The 18,945-nt window shown below is 36.9% G+C and overlaps 1 protein-coding gene and 1 pseudogene across 7 annotated transcripts in view; one reads left to right on the top strand and one right to left on the bottom strand.

The window, feature by feature from the left end:
- The window catches only part of ZNF568 (zinc finger protein 568), a 42,531-nt gene that overhangs the window by 13,946 nt on the left and 9,640 nt on the right, over positions 1-18,945 (bottom strand). For all 7 annotated transcript variants that reach the window (XM_040632766.1, XM_040632770.1, XM_040632768.1 and 4 more), the window contains exon 5: positions 259-385. In XM_040632766.1, coding sequence (XP_040488700.1) covers positions 259-385 — 127 coding nt within the window. The remainder of the gene's footprint in view (positions 1-258; positions 386-18,945) is intronic.
- LOC103681561 lies at positions 5,096-9,472 on the top strand (annotated as a pseudogene).

Genomic DNA, 18,945 nt, shown 5'->3' with positions numbered 1-18,945 from the left:
GAAACAGCAAAGGACTTGGATGTTAATGCTGGAGGTAATCATCCACACCTTGGGCTGAGTCTTAGGGGCTTGAGGGCCTATGAAGGATGAGGACAAAGGAATTTCCAAAGTGAGACAAAGTAATTAGGCTTTACCCTGAAAATGAGTACATACAATCATGTAAAGAAAAGGAAGGCTAAATTCACCTGGCACATTAAAGTCTTCATACACTTAAAAAATGGAAAGGAATTCCATGAAAAAGTGCAAAGCTGCCCTTACCCACTGTGACTAGGTTGCTGTAGTTCTCTAGCATCACATCCCGGTACAAGTTTCTCTGAGCAGGTTTCATTTGCTGCCATTCCTCCTGGGTGAGGTCCACAGCAACATCCTTAAATGTCACGGTTTCCTGTAAAAACCAATCCTAATTAATATGAAGTCATCAAACTTCAACGCGGTGGTCAAAATATGTAAGAACTCATGTACATCATGAACGCAGAGATCACAGTTCACTACAAACTGTGTATCAAGTCTTCATATTTACTTAATCTTATATTATGCTGTGAGGGAAAACAAACCATAGTAGAAATATCCTGTAAGACATTGATTATTGAGTCAGCAAACTTAAGCATTCATCATCTATTATGCAGGACTAAATGTAGTGGTCACTGATTTGTACTGGTCTGTGACAGAATTGACAGAGTTAGACATGACTCACAGGAAACTGTCTCAGAACCTGTCCAAGTGATTGTGTGACCTAGTGAGAAAGAGAACATGGAGAAAGTGGGGATGGAAGAGAAATAAGGCAGGAGGAATGAGGAGAGGTATGAAAATCTGAATATGCAAAATTTGAAATTTCTATAGAACTTCTAGATGGAAATGTCCACTGTGCAGTTAGAGGTATGAAGAAAGATGAGAATTAGCCATCTACCTAAAATTGAGAGCTGAATAATAAGAGTAGTTGTACAGAACATACATAGTGGGTAAAGATCCAAGGACAGAATCAATAGTTAGGCATCAAAGAAAGGGACTCAGGTTTTGTTTCTTGTTTGTTTTATTTACAACCAGAGGTTGAGAATTAAAACCATGACAGCAATGTAACAGAAGCCAAGAAACTAATGATAAATTTCTGGAAAAGAATGTTACTTGATCACATATATCTAACTCTTCCTCCCCACTTAAAAACTTCAATATTCAAATAAAGAAGTAAGGAAAAAATCTTTATCTGTAAAGGCTCTAAGATAAAAAAGCACCCATGTATCCCACATTTGGGAGAATTTATTCAAGAAACAGTACAAATGAGATAGACAAAACGGGAAATAAAAATGAAAATCACCAAAGGCTGGATTGCAACTAGTGTTTTTTTTTTGTTGTTTTTTGTTAAGATTTTATTTATTTGAGAGAGAGAAAGCATGCGTGTGCATGAGCTGGAGGAGGGGCAGAGGGACAACCAGACTTCCCGCTGAGCAGGGAGCCTGACATGAGGCTCCATCCCAGGACCCTGGGATCATGACCTGAGCCAAAGTCAGACCTTAACAGATTGAGCCACCCAGGCGCCCCTGCAATGAGTGTTTCTGAGACACTGTCTCTATGATCTATGATCATTACTACTATCAACATTATCATTACTGTCATCTATTGAGGAGTTATTATATACCAGGTACTATACTAATTTCTTTAGATATATTAACTTCTAAAATAACCTGGTAAGATTATGCAGTGGCTACTACTACCCATTTAAAAAGTAAGGAGAAGCACGGGGCCAGTTCAGTCAGTAGAGCATGTGACTCTTGATCTCGGGATTGTAAATTCAAGCCCCACAATGGGTGTAGAGACTACTTAAAAATAAAATCTTTAAGGGGTGCCTGGGTGGTATAGTTGGTAGAGTATCCAACTCTTGGTTTCAGATCAGGTCATGATATCGGGGGATCAAGCCCTCCATTAGGCTCTGTGCTCAGTGTGGAGTGTGCTTAAGGTTCTCTCTCTCCCTCTTCCTCTGCCCTTCCTGCTTGTGCTGTCTCTCTCTCTCTCTAAAATAAATAAAATCTTGAAAAAAAATCTTTAAAAGTAAGTAAATAAATAAAAATGAAAAGTAAGGAAACCAGGGTAAAAATAACTCTTCCAGGGTCATAAAGCTACATATGTGGTAGAGCTGGGATTGCAGCCCAAGCAGTGTCACCACATTTTTTCCTCCAACTCAGCAGGAGGAGTCTCAGAATCCCACAAATATCCGATTCAAGATAGACAACTGGACACACAAGAACTTGTGCATTTGAAACCTCTCTTGCTGAGACTGAAAGCATATGAAATCACCAGTGACGGGAAACTACAGGACAAATATCTTGACAAAAAAAAAAAAAAAAAAAGATCAAAGGCAAATGATGAGGGGACATCATCCTCATTTGGAGAAGCAGACAGAAGTCAGATTGAGCAGTAGAGAAGACTGAAGACAAAACCAGATGTAGAAAACTAGCATCTGGTGCAATGGTTTCACTAATTAATCTGAGCAAAAGCAGACATAAAATATTTTTTCTGTCACTACCCAATATTGTATTAGCCAAATTAGCCAAATAAACTTACAAAAACTAGTATTTAAGATTTTAGGTAAAGAGTGAGGGACTTCATTAAAATAACTTTGGAGCAAATTACCTGGTATGTATGAGTCGGTAAATGTAAAATGAAATTAATTTTACACTTAAAAAAGTTATAAATATATACATACATATCTATCTATATCTATATGGATGGAGATATATATCTATATCTATATTTATATATATCTCCATTTCCAAAAACAGATACCTTGATCATTTTAATAAATTAGACAAATATTTGTCAAGCCTAAATCCAGAAAAGTAACAAAATGTAATAATACAAACTCGGGATATAAAACAAACATGTAATAAAAGATTTTGAGAGGAATTCTACTTCAGGATAGCAGTATGAGGTACTCTATGGATGTTTCCCAGTAAAACAAGCGTAACTGGTGAAAAGTTTTTTTGTTTTTTGTTTTTAAATTTTCAGTCTCTGGAAATTGCTCTAAGGGCATAAAGCAATGAAGAACAATCTATTCAAGAAAATCTACTAAAACTTGGTAAAAACTGTGGCAGACTGTGGCATTTAAGTCACATCTGCTCCTTCCCTCTCCTCACTTTAGCTCAGCTTGAAAGAAATTCCATCGGGGTGGGTATGGCTAAGAAGACAGGGCTCTTTCTCTCCTTAGCTACCATATCCATACCCATCTATGGATATGGTACCTTGTTGGGAAGGACAAAAGCTCAGCATTCTCATTCCAATTCAACTCAAGTTAAAGAGGCTAAATTTCTAATGTTTGTGGCCAAGAGGTCAGTGGCTCCTTTCCTCTAGAATGGAAGCTTTACCCAAGGAGTGGCAGGCGAAAAATACTGGAATATTTGTCCTTATCTCAGTTCACTTTTAGGACAGAGGTTCTACACTAAAATAGGCAAGTCAAGAAGACCAGAGGCTGCCATCTCACTAAGAGCCCAGAGTCTTGGCTCAAAGATTTTATCCAGGGAGAGAGGCAGCTCATAAACAGAAAGAATTCAAAAGCTCTCCCAAAAGGAAATGAACTTATTTGAAACAGTGGGCAAAGTTTAAGATTAAGGTCATACTCAAAAACAGGAGATTTTGGTGATAAGCAATTAAGAGGAGCCAGGTAGCTTCTTCTTCTTCTTTTTTTACATTAGTCACCATACACTACATCATTAGTTTTTGATGTAGTGTTCCATGATTGTTTGCGTATAACACCCAGTGCCCTTTCAATACGTCCCCTCCTAAATACCTGTCACCAGGCTAACCCATCCCCATACCCTGCCAGGTAGCTTCTTTTAGTTAAGAATAACAAGGTAAAACATAGACCAATTCAACAAAGAGAATCAGGAAAAAAGACAACTAAAAAAAAAGAAGTCAGAAGAAACCTCGAAGACTCGCCTCAAAAACTACCCCCGCCTGAATTTACTGAGATCATACTGTGGAGCAATTTATGCTCCAGGCATTGTCAAAAACAACAGAGCAATCAGTTGGCAATTAGAAGATGTGATACCAAATAAGACAGACAACTTAAAAAAAGAGGTAGAAGAAATGGATAGAGAGAGAGCCCTTCTAAAACCATCATCTTCCTAGAGTGAATTTGCACATGCCCAAGGCTATACCTTCTGAGGTGTGACCCCAGAAGTGTCACACTATAGGGGAAACAGACTTCACTAAAATGAAGTAGGCAAGTCACTAAACAAATGCATAAGTAAACAAAAATAAAAGCAACTCTTAGAAAAGGAGGTATGGTCATCAGTATCCAGAATTGTTATAATATATAAAGTAAGTGTTCAGTTTTTAACAAAAAATTACAATAGGAAAAGAAACAGGAGAGGGAAATCCATACACTGAAAAAAAGCAGGCAACAGAAGTTGCCTGTGAAAGGGGTCAGATGTCAGGTTTAACACACTAAGATTTCAAAGCATCCGTTATAGACATAGCTAAAGGAAACCATGATTAAAGAAAGGACAGTATATATATATTTTTTGGATACAAAACATGACAGCTAAATGGTCCCATGAATACAACTAGATAATTATCAAATTGTCCTAAAGTACCCCAGAAATAGATCTGAAGATTGGTAGAACAAACTCTACAGCTAAAGGTAAAGAGGCCGCATTGCAGAAAATAGGAAATGTGGAGACACAGATCGGGAGAGAAAATCATGGCCCCTGTAGTGTGGAGGGAGCTATACTCACAGAGAAGGGCGAGAGACAGACTAGCACATAGGGGAGCATATGGGGAAAATGAATCACTGTAGCAACTGGCTTGGACAGTGAGAGGCCCTAAATTTGGTGAGTTCTTGCAACCAGTGGGACTTAAGGCCTAGAGTTTTGGGTTTCTTTAATTTTTTAAAAATATTTCATTTATGTGTCAGAGAGAAAGAGAGAATACAAGCAAGGGGAGTGGCACATAGAGGGAGAAGCAGGCTCCCTGCTGAGCAAGGAGTGCGATTTAGGACTTGATCGCAGGACCCTGGAATCATGACCTGAGCTGAAGGCAGATGCTTAACCGACTCAGCCACCTAGGCTCAGTTCCAGGCCTAAAGTTTTAAAGGTCAGCATGCATGGCTCTGGGAGAGCTTGGAGGATGTTGGGGCGACTCTTGGAGAAAAGGCAGGGTAAACAGCCCACAGAAATACAGTGTGGAAACAGTGATCAGAAGAGCGTTTTGGGCACACAATGGGGAAGTTAGTTGCTCATCTTGGGAGTGTGTCCCAGAGAGGTAGCATTTATGGAGAGACCCACCTGGGAATAAAGGAACTGTCCAGCACCATTTCCCTCCCCAACTCATCAGCATAAGCACAGGGCCACCTACGGAAACTAGTGCCGTGCCCACGCCAGTACCTAACTAACTTAGACCAAGCCTGCCCCCTCTGTGCTCCAGAAGAACTGCTCTTCCCAGTCACACTTGCCTCAGTCCCAGTTTAGAGGGTCCCTTCCCCAGAAGGCTGGCTCAAACCCCTACAAACACTGCGTCTCTTGACCTGAGAGTACTGTGAGGCCTAAATTGTAAATATTTATGCACCCAACATGGGAACACCCAAGCAGTACCCTGTACCAAAACCAGATAAAGATACCACAAAAAAGAAAACTACAGGCTAATATCTCTGATGAACAAAGATGTAAAAACCATCAACAAAATACTAGCAAACCAAATCCAATAATACATAAAAAAAAATCATTCACTATGATCAAGCAGGATTTATTCCTGGGTTGCAAGGGTAGTTCAATATTCTCAAATGAATCAATGTAACACATCACGGCAATAAGAGGAAGGATAAGAACCATATAATCATTTCAATAAATGCAGAAAAAGCACGTGACAAAATACTACACCATTCATGATAAAAATCCTCAACAAAGTAGGTTTAGAGGAAACATACCTCAACATAAGAAAGGCCATATATGAAAAATCCACAGCTAACATCATCCTCAATGGGAAAAACAATCTTTCCTTTAAGATCAGGAAAAAGACAAGGTTGTCCACTCTTACCACTTTTATTCAACACAGTACTGAAAGTCCTAACCACAACAGTCAGACATCAAAAAGAAATAAAAGGCATCCAAATCAGTAAGGAAGAAGTACAACTTTCACTATTTGCAGATGATTGTGATACTATATAGAAAACCTGAACAATAAATGAATTCAATAAAGTCGCAGGATGCAAAATCACTCTACAGAAATCTGTTGCATTTTTCATACAACAATAATGAAGCAGCAGAAAGAGAAATTAAGAAAACAAGCCCATTTACAATTGCACCAAACATAATAAAATACTTAGGAATAAATCAAACCAAAGAAGGGAAAACTATAAAATAGTGATGAAAGAAATTGAAAATGACAAAAGAAATGGAAAGACATTCCATGCTCATGGACTGGAAGAACAAATATTGTTCAAAGGACTACACTGTCCAGGGGTGCCTGGCTGGCACAGTTGAAAGAGCTTGTGACTCTTGATCTCAGGGTCATGAGTCAAGCCCCCCATTGGGTGTAGAGATTACTAAAAAACAGGGTCATGAGTCAAGCCCCCCATTGGGTGTAGAGATTACTAAAAAACAAAAACAAGATATATATCTTCAAAAAAATGTCTATATTACCCAAAGCTATCTACACATTTAATGCAATCCCTACCAAACTACCAACCAATTTCACAGAAGTAGAACAATTATAAAATTTGTACGGAACAAGAAAAAGCCCTAAATAGCCAAAGGAATCTTGAAAAAGAAAAGCAGGGGCACCTGGCTGGCTCAGTCAGTAGAGCATACTTGATCTTGGCGGGGGAGGGCTGTGGTTTTAAACCCCATGCTGGGTGTACAGATTACTTTAAAAACTTTAAAAGAAAAGAAAAGAGAAAAGAAAAGTTGGAGGCATCACAATTCCAGACTTCATGTTATATTACAAAGCTGTAGTAATCAAAACAGGATGGTACTGGCACAAAAACAGACACAGATCAATAGAACAGAATAGAAAATCCAGAAATAAATCCACATTTATATGGTCAATTAATCTTTGACAAAGCAGGAAAGAATATCCAATGGGGAAAAGGCAATTTCTTCAACAAATGGTGCTGGGAAAACTGCACATCAACATGTAAAAGAATAAAAGTGAAGGGGCGCCTGGGTGGCTCAGTTGATTAAGCATCTGCCTTCAGCTCAGGTCAAAATCCCAGGATACTGGGACTGAGCCCCACATCAGGCTCCCTGCTCAGCGGAGAGCCTGCTTCTCCCTCTCCCTCTGCCTGCCACTCTCCTGCTTGTGCCCTCTCTGTCAAATAAATAAATAAATAAATAAAATCTTTAACTTTCTTATGCCATTTAGAAAAATAATTAAAAATGGATTAAAGACCTAAATGTGAAGCCTGATACCACAAAAATCCTAGAAGAGAGCAGAGGCATTAATTTCTCTGACACTGGCATAGCCATTTTTTTCTCAATAGGTCTCCTTTAGGCAAAGAAAACAAAAGCAGAAATAGACCTGCACCCCAGTGGCAGAGATGTGAAGTCCCTCCCTATGTCTCCACCCTATCCAGTCAGTGCTCTCTCTCACTCTCCTCTCCTCATCCCCAAGAAGACAGAGCTCAGGGGTGCCTGGGTGGCACAGTCGTTAAGCGTCTGCCTTCAGCTCAGGGCGTGATCCCGGCGTTATGGGATCGAGCCCCACATCAGGCTCCTCTGCTATGAGCCTGCTTCTTCCTCTCCCACTCCCCCTGCTTGTGTTTCCTCTCTGGCTGGCTGTCTCTGTCAAATAAATAAAATCTTTAAAAACAAAAACAAACAAACAAAAAGACAGAGCTCATCTAGAAGGTGAAGCTGGCTGACCTGGCCAAGCGCTATGACAACGTGGCAATTTGCATGAAGGCCAAGACTGAGAAGGGTGCCAAGCTGTGAAAAAAGGAGAGCAACCCGCTCTCAGTGGCCTACACAAATGTGGCTGGGGCTGCAGGTCAGCGTGGAGGGTCATCTGGAACGTGGAGCTGAAAACTGACACCTCCAACAAGAGGTTGCACAGCTTATTAAGGACTATTGGAGAAAGTGGAGTCTGAACTGAGATCCATCTGCATCACAGTATTAGAATTGTTGGACAAGTATTTAATAGCCAATGAGACTAATCCAGAGAGTAAGGTCTTTTATCTGAAAATGAAGGGAGATTACTTGAGGTACTTTGTTGAAGTGGCATGTGATGATAATCAAAAACAAACAATAGATAATTCCCAAGGAGCTTACCAAGAGGCTTTGATATAAGCAAGAAAGAGATGCAACCTCTATACCCAATCTGCCTGCGGCTGGCTCTTAATGTTTCTGTATTTTACTATGAGATCCTTAATAACCCAGAGCTTGCCCGCACACTGGCTCAAACTGCTTTTTTTTTTTTTTAAAGATTTTATTTATTTATTCGACAGATAGAGACAGCCAGCCAGAGAGGGAACACAAGCAGGGGGAGTGGGAGAGGAAGAAGCAGGCTCATAACGGAAGAGCCTGATGTGGGGCTCGATCCCACAACACCAGGATCACGCCCTGAGCCGAAGGCAGACGCTTAACCGCTGTGCCACCCAGGCGCCCCTCAAACTGCTTTTGATGAGGACATTGCAGAACTTGATAGACTGAATGAAGACTCATGCAAAGATAGCACCCTATCATGTAGTTGCTTAGAGACAACCTAACATTATGGACATCAGACAGTGCAGGAGAAGAATGTGATGCATCAGAAGGGGCAGGAAAACTAAAAGCGTACAAGGTGTCATCCTTCTTCCCCTCAAGAAACCTTTTTATTCAGCTCCATTTCTTATTCCATTTGGATTTTCTATAGCAAAGAAACCCATTCATGTGTACGGAATAAACTAGTTATAAATCTTCACACTGCAGCTTTCGAAAACTCATTCCTTGATTTGTTGTCTTGGCCTTCCTGGTATGCAAGTTACTGCTGTAGAGAATTATTAATAGCTTCATTTCATGTAAACATAGGTAACATCCAAACACTTATGTAGAGAACTAAAAATAGATCTGGTATTTAAATAATCTGAACCAGTTCTGCAAGTGACCGTGAATATAAGAAGATATTACTGTGAAGACATAAAAATGTAGTTCATTACAATTTAAAAAGTGTTCTATATAACTTCTTAAATTCTACATTCCCTCCCTTACTCTTCTTCAGGGGTATACTTTCAGTAAGCAACTTTTCCATGCTCTTCATGTATTTCTAGCTGGTAGGAATCCAGAAGTATTAGACTGGATGGAAAAGCATTTGGCATTTCTATGCTGGGGCTCACAAACTGAAATGCCTTGCTTTATCATCTATGATGGAGGTCTTGTATATCTGTGACAATAGGAAGTTTCCTTATTCATTTTTCATTTGCTGCTGTTTAAGTTGACAAGTTCCCAATAAAAATTCACTTATACCTCCAAAAAAAAAAAAAAAAAAGCAAAAATAAACTATTGGGACACATCAAAATAAAAACTTTTGCATAGTGAAGGAAATAATCAACAGAACTAAAAGGCAACCCATGGACTGGGAGAAGGTATTTGCAAATGACATGTCCGATAAAAGGTTAGTATCCAAAATATATAAAGAACTTATAAAACTCAACACCCAAAAAACAAATAATCCAATTAGAAAATAGGCAGAAGACATTAGCAGACATTTCTCCAAAGCAGACACAGAGATGGCCAAAAGACACATGAAAAGATGCTCATTATCCCTTATCATCAGGGAAATACAAATCAAAACCACAATGAGAGATCACCTCACAATCACCTCACAATGAGAGATCACCTCACAAAGATTTTAGTCAGAATGGTTAAAATCAACAACAGAGGAAACAACTGGTGTGTTGGTGAGGATGTGGAGAAAGGGGAACTCTCTTGCACTGTTGTGGGAATGCAAACTGGTAAGGCCACTCTGGAAAACAGTATGAAAGTGTCTCAAAAAGTTAAAAATAGAACTACCCTAAGATCCAGCAATCAGAGTACTATTTACCCAAAGAATACAAAAACACTAATTCAAAAAGATACATGCACATCTATGTTTACTGCCTCATTATTTATAATAGCCAAGATGTGGAAGCAGCCCAAGTGTCCATCAACTGATGAATGGATAAATTTGACATGTTATTTATATAGGACTATTATTCAGTCATAAAAAAGAATGAAATCTTGCCATTTAAAATAACATGAATGGTCTAGAAAGTATAATACTAAGTAAGATAATTCAGTCACAGAAAGACAAATACCATACGATCTCACTTATGTGTGGAATTTAAGAAAAGCAAAGGGAAAGGAAAAAAAAGAGAGAAAGAGACAGAGAAACCAAGAAACAGACTCTTAATTATAGAGAACAAACTGATGGTGACTAGAGGGGAGGTAGGTAGGGGGATGGGTGAAATTGGTGATGGAAATTAAGGAGTGTACTAGCTGTGATGAGCAACAAGTGATTAAAATAAAAACTGGAAAAAAAAAGGATGATATAGTGAGAATGTCTCATCAAATAGAGAATATAAACAAAGAGAAGTTATAAAAGCAGTCAAACAAATTCTGAAAATGAAAAGTACAATAACCAAAGTGAAAAATTCACTAGACAGGCTCAGTAGAAGATCTGAACTGGCAGAAGAAAGATGAGCAAACTTGTAGACTTAGACGAGATTCCGCAACCTAGGACCAAAGAGGAGAAAGAATGAAGTAAACAGAGCCTCAGAGAAATGTGGGACATCAAGTGTATTATCAAATGTGCACATCAGTGTGTACCAATATACACATGGTGAAAGTACTAAAAGGACAGGAAAAAGATACAGGTACAGAAAAACATTCTAAGAATAGCTGAACACCACCCAAATTTGATGAAAAAGAATCTATGAATCCAAGAAACTAAATGAGTTCCAACACACACACACACACACACACACACACACACACACACACACAGATATACACAGCAAAAATGCTGAAGGCCAGAGACAAAGAGAAAATCTTGAAAGCAAAAATGTACTGGAGTAAGACAAATGACACCAGATGGGAACTCTAACCCATATGAACAGATGACAAAAACTAGAAATGGTAAATAAGGATAATTTAACAAATGTTGTAAATATATACTTGTTCTCTTTTCTCTTTCTAGCTTTTTAAATAGATGAAATGCACCAATAATTATAATAATGCATCGGGTTTGTAACATAGATATACTGTATGTAACAACAGTAGTACACAATGCGGAAAGAGAGAATAGAGTTACACAGGACTAAAAGTTTCTATATCTCAGTGAAATTTAGCATAAACTTGAAGAAGATTCTGGTAAGTTAAAATGTATAAGATAAGCCTTAGAATAACCACAAAGAAAATATAGTAAAAAATCATTAAAGAAATTAAAATTTTGGGGCGCCTGGGTGGCTCAGTCAGTTAAGCATCCACCTTTGGCTCAGGTCATGATCCCAGGGTCCTGTGATTGAGCCCGGCATCAGCCTCCCTGCTCAGTGGGGAGTCTGCTTCTCCCTCTCCCTCTGCCTGCTTGTGCACTCTCTCTCTGTCAAATAAATACATAAAATCTTTAAAAAAAAAAAAAAGAGGTTAAAATTTTACACTAGAAAACATTTACTTAATGAAAAAAAAGCAGTAAAAGAGAAACAAAATCCATAAGACATGGAGAACAAAAAGGAAAATGGCAAACATAAATCCAACAATTTTAGTGTTAACATTAGCATTAAATGTATTAAACAATCAAGAAAAGGGAAGACATTGACTGGTGGAAAAATAAGATCCAACTATATGCTGTCTTCAAGGAGACATACTTTAAGTTCAAACATAAAAATAGGTTTAAAAAGGATTGAAAAAGATATATCACGCCAAGAACAATAATAAGAATGCTGTAGTGCATACGCTAATATTAAGTAAATTAAACTTTATTTTATTATTATTATTTTTTAAATACTTTTTTTATTATATTATGTTAGTCACCATACAGTACATCCCTGGTTTTTGATGTAAAGTTCGATGATTCATTAGTTGTGTATAACACCCAGTGCACCATGCAATACGTGCCCTCCTTACTACCCATCACCAGCCTATCCCATTCCCCCACCCCCTCCCCTCTGAAGCCCTCTGTTTAAAACAAAAACTGTTACTAGAAATAAAGAACATTTTGTAATGATAAAAGGGTAAATCCCATAGAAAGATAGAATAATTATAAACATATATGCACCTAAGGGTCTCAAAATACACAAAGCAAAATATGACAGAACTGAAGGGAGAAATTGGCAATTCAACAATAATAGCAGGAGACTCCAAACACCACTTTCAATAATGGATAGAGCAAGTAGGCAGATTATCAGCAAAGAAATATAAGATTGAACATTATAAACCAACTAGATCTAACAGATGTATATAGAACACTCCAGCCAACAGTAGAATGTACATCCTTCTCAAGCATACATCAAGCACTCTCCAAGATAGACAACATGTTAGACTATAAAAGAAGTCTCAATAAATTTAAAAGGATTAAAACTGTACAAAGTATGTCCTCTGATCACAATAGTTAAAATTAGAAATTAGTAACAGAAAGAAATCTATGAAATTCACAAATATGTGAAAATTAACACTCCTAAATAACAAATGTTTCAATAAAGAAATCACAATGGAAATTACTAAATGCTATGAGATGAATGAAAATGAAGACACAATATAATAAAATGTATGTGATGCTGCTAAAGCAAGACTTTGAGGGAAATCTATAGCTGCATTAATGTAATACCCATATTAGAAAGGAAGAAAGACTGCAAACCAATATGCTAACTTTTCAACTACAGATACTGGAAAAAGAACAAACTAAACCCAAAGTAACACAAGAGAAAGAAATAATAAACATTAGATTAGAAATCAATAAAATAGAGAATGGAAAAATGATAGAAATATCAGTGAAACCAAAACTTGGGTCTTTGAAAAGATCAACAAAATTGACAAACCTCTTATTTGACCTAGAAAGAGAGAGAGAGAGAGAGAGAGAGAGAGAGAGGACTCAAAACATTAAACTCAGGAATGAAAGAGGAGACACTACTACTAACCTCAAAGAAATAAAAAGGATTAGAGGGGAATATTATGCAAACAGTATGCCAGCAAATTAGGTGATTTACACAAAATAGACAAATTCCTAAAAGACACAAACTAATGAACCTGAATCAAGGGGAAAAAAAAAAAGGAAAAAAGAAAATCTGAATAGACCTGTAACAAATAAAGATACTGAATGAGTAATCAAAAAACTGCCCACAAAAAAAGCCTCAGGCCCAGGTGGCTTCACTGGTAAATTCTACCAAACAACAAAGAAAAATTAACACCAATTCTTCACAAACTCTTCCAAAAATAGAAGAGGAGAAAACACTCATTCTATGAGGCCAGTATTACCCTGATACTAATACCGAACAAAGACAAAAAAGAAAACTACAGGCCATTATCTCTCATTAATACAGAAGTAAAAATCCTCAACAAAATGCTAAAAATTTCATCCAACAAAATATAAAAAGGGAACATAGACATTTATAGCAACTTTATTTATAATTGCTAAAACTTAAAAAGCAACCACAATGTCCTTTAGTAGGTGAATGGATAAACAGTGGTATATCCAGATAATGGAATATTATTCAGCAGTAAGAAGAAATGAACTATCAAGCTATAAAAAGATACGGAGCAACTTTATAATGCATATAACTAAGTGAAAGAAGCTGATCTGAAAAGGCTACATACTATATGATTCCGACTACATGACATTCTGAAACAGGCAAAACTATGGAGACAGTAAAAAGATCACTGATTGTCAGGAGTTGGGGTGGGAGAGTGGACCAATGAACAGACAGAGCACAGAGGATTTTTAAGTCAGTGAAAATATTCTGTATGATACTATAATGATGGATACATAAATTACACACTTATCTAATTCCATCAACTGTGCAACTTCAAGAGTGAACCCTAATGCAAACTATGGATTTGGAGGATTATGATGTCAATATAGGTTCATAAATTGTAATATATGTACCATCTGGTGGGGGATATTGATAATAGGGGAAGCTATGCATTCAAGGGGACAAGGAGTATATGGGAAATCTGTATACTTTCAACTTTGCTGTGAACCTAAAACTGCTTTTTAAAAACAAATTTAAAAAATTTATAAAAATAATTATGTACCATGAGCAAGCGGGATTTATCCCAGGAATGGGATCCCAGTTTAAATTTCAGGTTTAACACCTGAAAATCAATTAATGTAATACATGGTATCAATAGAATAAAAACAAAAACCATATGATCACCTCAAGAGATGCAGAAAAAAACTTAACAACACCCAACCTTTTTTCATGATAAAAACACTCAACAGGGGCGCCTGGGTGGCACAGCGGTTAAGCGTCTGCCTTCGGCTCAGGGCGTGATCCCGGCATTATGGGATCGAGCCCCACATCAGGCTCCTCTGCTGTGAGCCTGCTTCTTCCTCTCCCACTCCCCCTGCTTGTGTTCCCTCTCTCGCTGGCTGTCTCTATCTCTGTCAAATAAATAAATAAAATCTTTAAAAAAAAAAAAACACTCAACAAACTAGCAAAAAAGGGAAACTTTCTCAATGTTATATAAGGCATCTACAGAAAGTCCACAGCTAACATAATAAATGGTGATAGACTAAATGCTTTCCCCTTAAGGTCAGGAACAAGGCAAGGATATACTTCTACATACCCTTCATGCAATGAAGATTTTAGACAGAGTAATTAGCCAAAAGAATTAAGTAAAAGGCATCCGGATTAGATAGGAGAAAATAAAACTATTTTCATATGGCATGATTTTGGACACAGAAAATCTAAAGAATCCACTAACATTCTATTAGAATAAACAATTTCAGCAAGGTTGCAGAATATGGGATCAACACAAAAACCTCAATTGTACTTCTAGACACTTGTAGTGAGCATCCAAAAATGAAATTAAGAAAACAATCCCATTTATAATAGCCTCAAAAAGAATAAAATAAGGACAAATGTAACAAAATAGATGTCAAACTTACATTCTGAAAATTACAAAATACTATTGAAAGAAACTTTAAAGACCTAAAAAAAAGAAAGACATCCTATGTTCATGGATTGTAAAACTTAGTATAAGATGACAATACACCTCAAATTGATCTAAAAATCCAACGTAGCTCCTATCAAAATGCCAGTTGCTTTTTTTGCAGAAATGGAGAAGTGATCCTAATAAAATTCTTATAAAAATGCAAGGGACACAGAATAGCCAAAAAAATCCTAAAAAAGGAAAAGACCTGGAGGATTCACTTCCCAATTTCAAATATACTACAAAGCTACAATAATCAAGACAGTATGGTACTGGCATAAGGACATAGATCAGTGGAATAAAACAGATTTCAGAAATAAACCCTCACATTTTAGCAAATTTATTTTAGGCAAGGGTGCTAAGGCAATTCACTGGGGAAAAGAATAGTCTTTTCAACAAATGGTGCTGGAACAACCAGATTACATATATAATGTAAAACAGTGCAGCTGGATCCCTACCTCACACCATGTACAAAAATTAACTCAAAGTGAATCAAAGACCTAAATCTAAGAGCTAAAACTATGAAATTTTTAGAAGAAAACATGGGTGTAGGAGCTTCTAGGTTGGTGAATATACGGAGGTGTGCTTGGAGAGAGGATGAAGCTCTGTGCTGGAGGAGAGATGTGGCTTGAGATGTAAAACCAGGATGAGATGAAAAAGGAAATGGGCAGGATCAAGATTGCCAACATAATAGAGATTCAACAGCAGAATTAAAATATTCACAAGATGAAAAATATTTTTTAAATAGATATTGGAGGGTAGAAAGAACAGAATGGTCAATGTGATTATGGAGGTCAGATCTAAGAAGCTCTCCTAGGATGTAAAGTAAAATAACAAAGAGAGGAAAATGTTGAACGATGATGACAAATACAGAAGATGGAGAATGAAGACCTAATCTTAAAACTAGAGATATTATGACAAAGTTTAAAAAACAGAAAACAACAATAAGGGTGTAAATTGTAACCTTGGATTAGGCAATGGGCTTTTATTTATTTTTTTGTTCATTTTTTATAAGATTTTATTTATTTATTTGAGAGAGAGAGACAGAGACAGAGATAGCGACAGAGAGCACGAGCAGGGAGGACAGGGAGAAGCCTCCCCCATTTCCTCATCTGTAAAGTGGCATTTTCTTCAACGGGTTGATTTAAGAACTAAAGGAGACAAAAGGTGAGAAGTACTCAGAACTAAGCTTGGGACCCACTAATCATTCAATAAATGTTTTAGGAATAGATAATCCCAATGGAATACAGACCATAACAAAGATAAGGAAAAACAGCAGAAGAGAAAACATATTTTCCACTAGTTCTAATAAATTAGCATTAAAACATCTTTTCCACTAACGCTAGTGAATGAGCATAAATCTCATAGAAAAAAAAAAAAAACAAAGATTACATTCCTGACAAAACCTATAGAACAAGTAACAAAAGACCTAGAAGTAAATATGGGTTAATTTCTGACTGTATAAAATGATGAATCAGTACTTTATAATAGGCTACTTTTCCAAGATGTTAACTCTCTTTACATATAAAAATGCCATATTACATGGAACTTTACATCAAAAACTAGGGATGTACTGTATGGTGACTAACATAATATAATAAAAAATTATTATTAAAAATATGCCATATTAGTAACAAGGAACAAAAGGGATTGAGCCTTAAAAAACAAATTCAAAATTTGTGTCATTAACTTCTATCTCTTCTCCTGTCAGAGAGAGTCAAGAAAAAGATGGGTAGGCCCCTAGCTCCTCAAGACTTAACATTTCCAAAGTTCTTGCTGGTATCACAGCACTTCCTTTCCTTCATTTTTAAGATCCTTAACGGGACAGGGGTGCCTGGGTGGCACAGCGGTTAAGCGTCTGCCTTCAGCTCAGGGCGTGATCCCAGCATTAGAGGATCGAACACCACATCAGGCTCTTCTGCTTTGAGCCTGCTTCTTCCTCTCCCACTCCCCCTGCTTGTGTTCCCTCTCTCGCTGGCTGTCTCTCTCTCTGTCGAATAAATAAATAAAATCTTAAAAAAAAAAAAGATCCTTAATAGGACAAATCTTTAAAAAAATATATATCAGTTTATAATAAAGGCATAAAGGCAATTATATATCAGTTCTGTGGTATGTATGATGACTGGCAACTTTTTCTAAAAAGGGATTTTTTCTTAGTTATACAAATATTAAATATGCCTTTTAAAACTTGGAGCATGACACACATTTTTTCATATTTTTTCTTGGATATTTTATATTCCTATTTTTCAAATATATTCTAGACTCAGCTTGAATAGACTTGCCTTACTCAAAGAAAAATATTTAGAATCTTTTTTTAAAGATTTATTATCTTTATTTATTTAAAGTGAGAGACACAGGGGCGCCTGGGTGGCACAGTGGTTAAGCGTCTGCCTTCGGCTCAGGGCGTGATCCCGGCGTTCTGGGATCAAGCCCCACATCAGGCTCCTCTGCTATGAGCCTGCTTCTTCCTCTCCCATTCCCCTGCTTGTGTTCCCTCTCTCACTGGCTGTCTCTGTCTCTGTCAAATAAATAAATAAAATCTTTAAAAAAAAAAAATAAAGTGAGAGACACAGAGTGACAGAGAGAGTGTGAGTGGGGGGAGGGGCAGTGGGAGAAGGAAAGGGAGAGACTCTCAAGCAGACTCCCCATTGCTGAATGAGTTGTGGGGCTTGATCTCAGGACCCTAAGATCATGACCTAAGGCGAAACTTAACCAACTGAGCCACCCAGGTGTCCCAGAATATTTAGAATCTTTATTCAGGTAAGTCTGAAGATTAATTTTAAAAGAAGTTATATTGCTTTAATAATGATAGATCCTATCCAAAAAGTGTGTTTTAAAAATGTACTTAAATCCTCTTTCAGGCCACATTTATATTTTAACAGTTTTTTTTCTCCTATATACATCAGATACTTTTTTTCTTTATGGTTTTGTTTCTACTCTTACCATCTTTTATTTTATTTTTCAGCTGGTTGTATATAGAGAATGATATTGGTTTTTGTATAAATTAAATTTGTGTCCATATTGGATTCAGCTGTTATTTCTCTTCAGCTGCCCACATATATAACTGTATCATCTAGACATCATAATTTTGCATGCACGTTCCCAATTTTTATCTTCCATTTTTTTTCTCTTTGTTATATGCCTAGGCACATAGAATTATAGTTAAATAAATGTGGTAGTGTGGGCAATCTGGTTGTGTTCCTGACTTCGGTGGGAATGTGTCTAATTTTCCCTAGTAAACATGGTGCTGGCTTTTAGCTTATTATGTGTGGAAAATTGTTAATAATATCATGTTAAGAAAGTGTCCTTTTACTCCTATTTTATGGATAGATTCTTTTACAATCTGACGTTCTGATTTTTATTTATTTAAATTTTTTTTTGAAGTTCTGATTTTTAAAAATATTTTAGCAGCTCTATGAAGCTGATTATCTTTTTTTCTTGAATATGATGAATTATAGTAACAGATTCCCTTAACTTGAAACATCTTTGTGATAGAAAAAAAATTTCATTCAATTCTTCTCCAATTAGTCTATAAATTATTTGCAATTCCAGTTAAAATCCCAACAGGATTTTTATTCCTTTAGAATGAGATAAAATGATTCTAAAATTCAAATAGAAACATAGGCGTCCCGAAGTAGCTAAGAAATTTCTGAAAGACTAGGAACAACATGTGTGTGGTGGGAAGTGGGAAATCCTTGCCTAAGCAACAGGGTTATTTTAAAGTTACAGTAATTAAAACAATGTAAACACACACACGTACACACACAGAGAGTACAGTACTGGTATAGATGTAGACAAATAAATTAAAGGAACGGAATAAAGAGCCTAGAAACAATAAAGCATGCACATGATAAAG

Source organism: Ursus maritimus, unplaced genomic scaffold, assembly GCF_017311325.1.
Source record: "Ursus maritimus isolate PB19 unplaced genomic scaffold, ASM1731132v1 scaffold_19, whole genome shotgun sequence".
NCBI lineage: Eukaryota > Metazoa > Chordata > Mammalia > Carnivora > Ursidae > Ursus > Ursus maritimus.
Note: the sequence above shows the minus strand (reverse complement) of the source record. Positions and strands in the feature narration are given on the sequence as shown.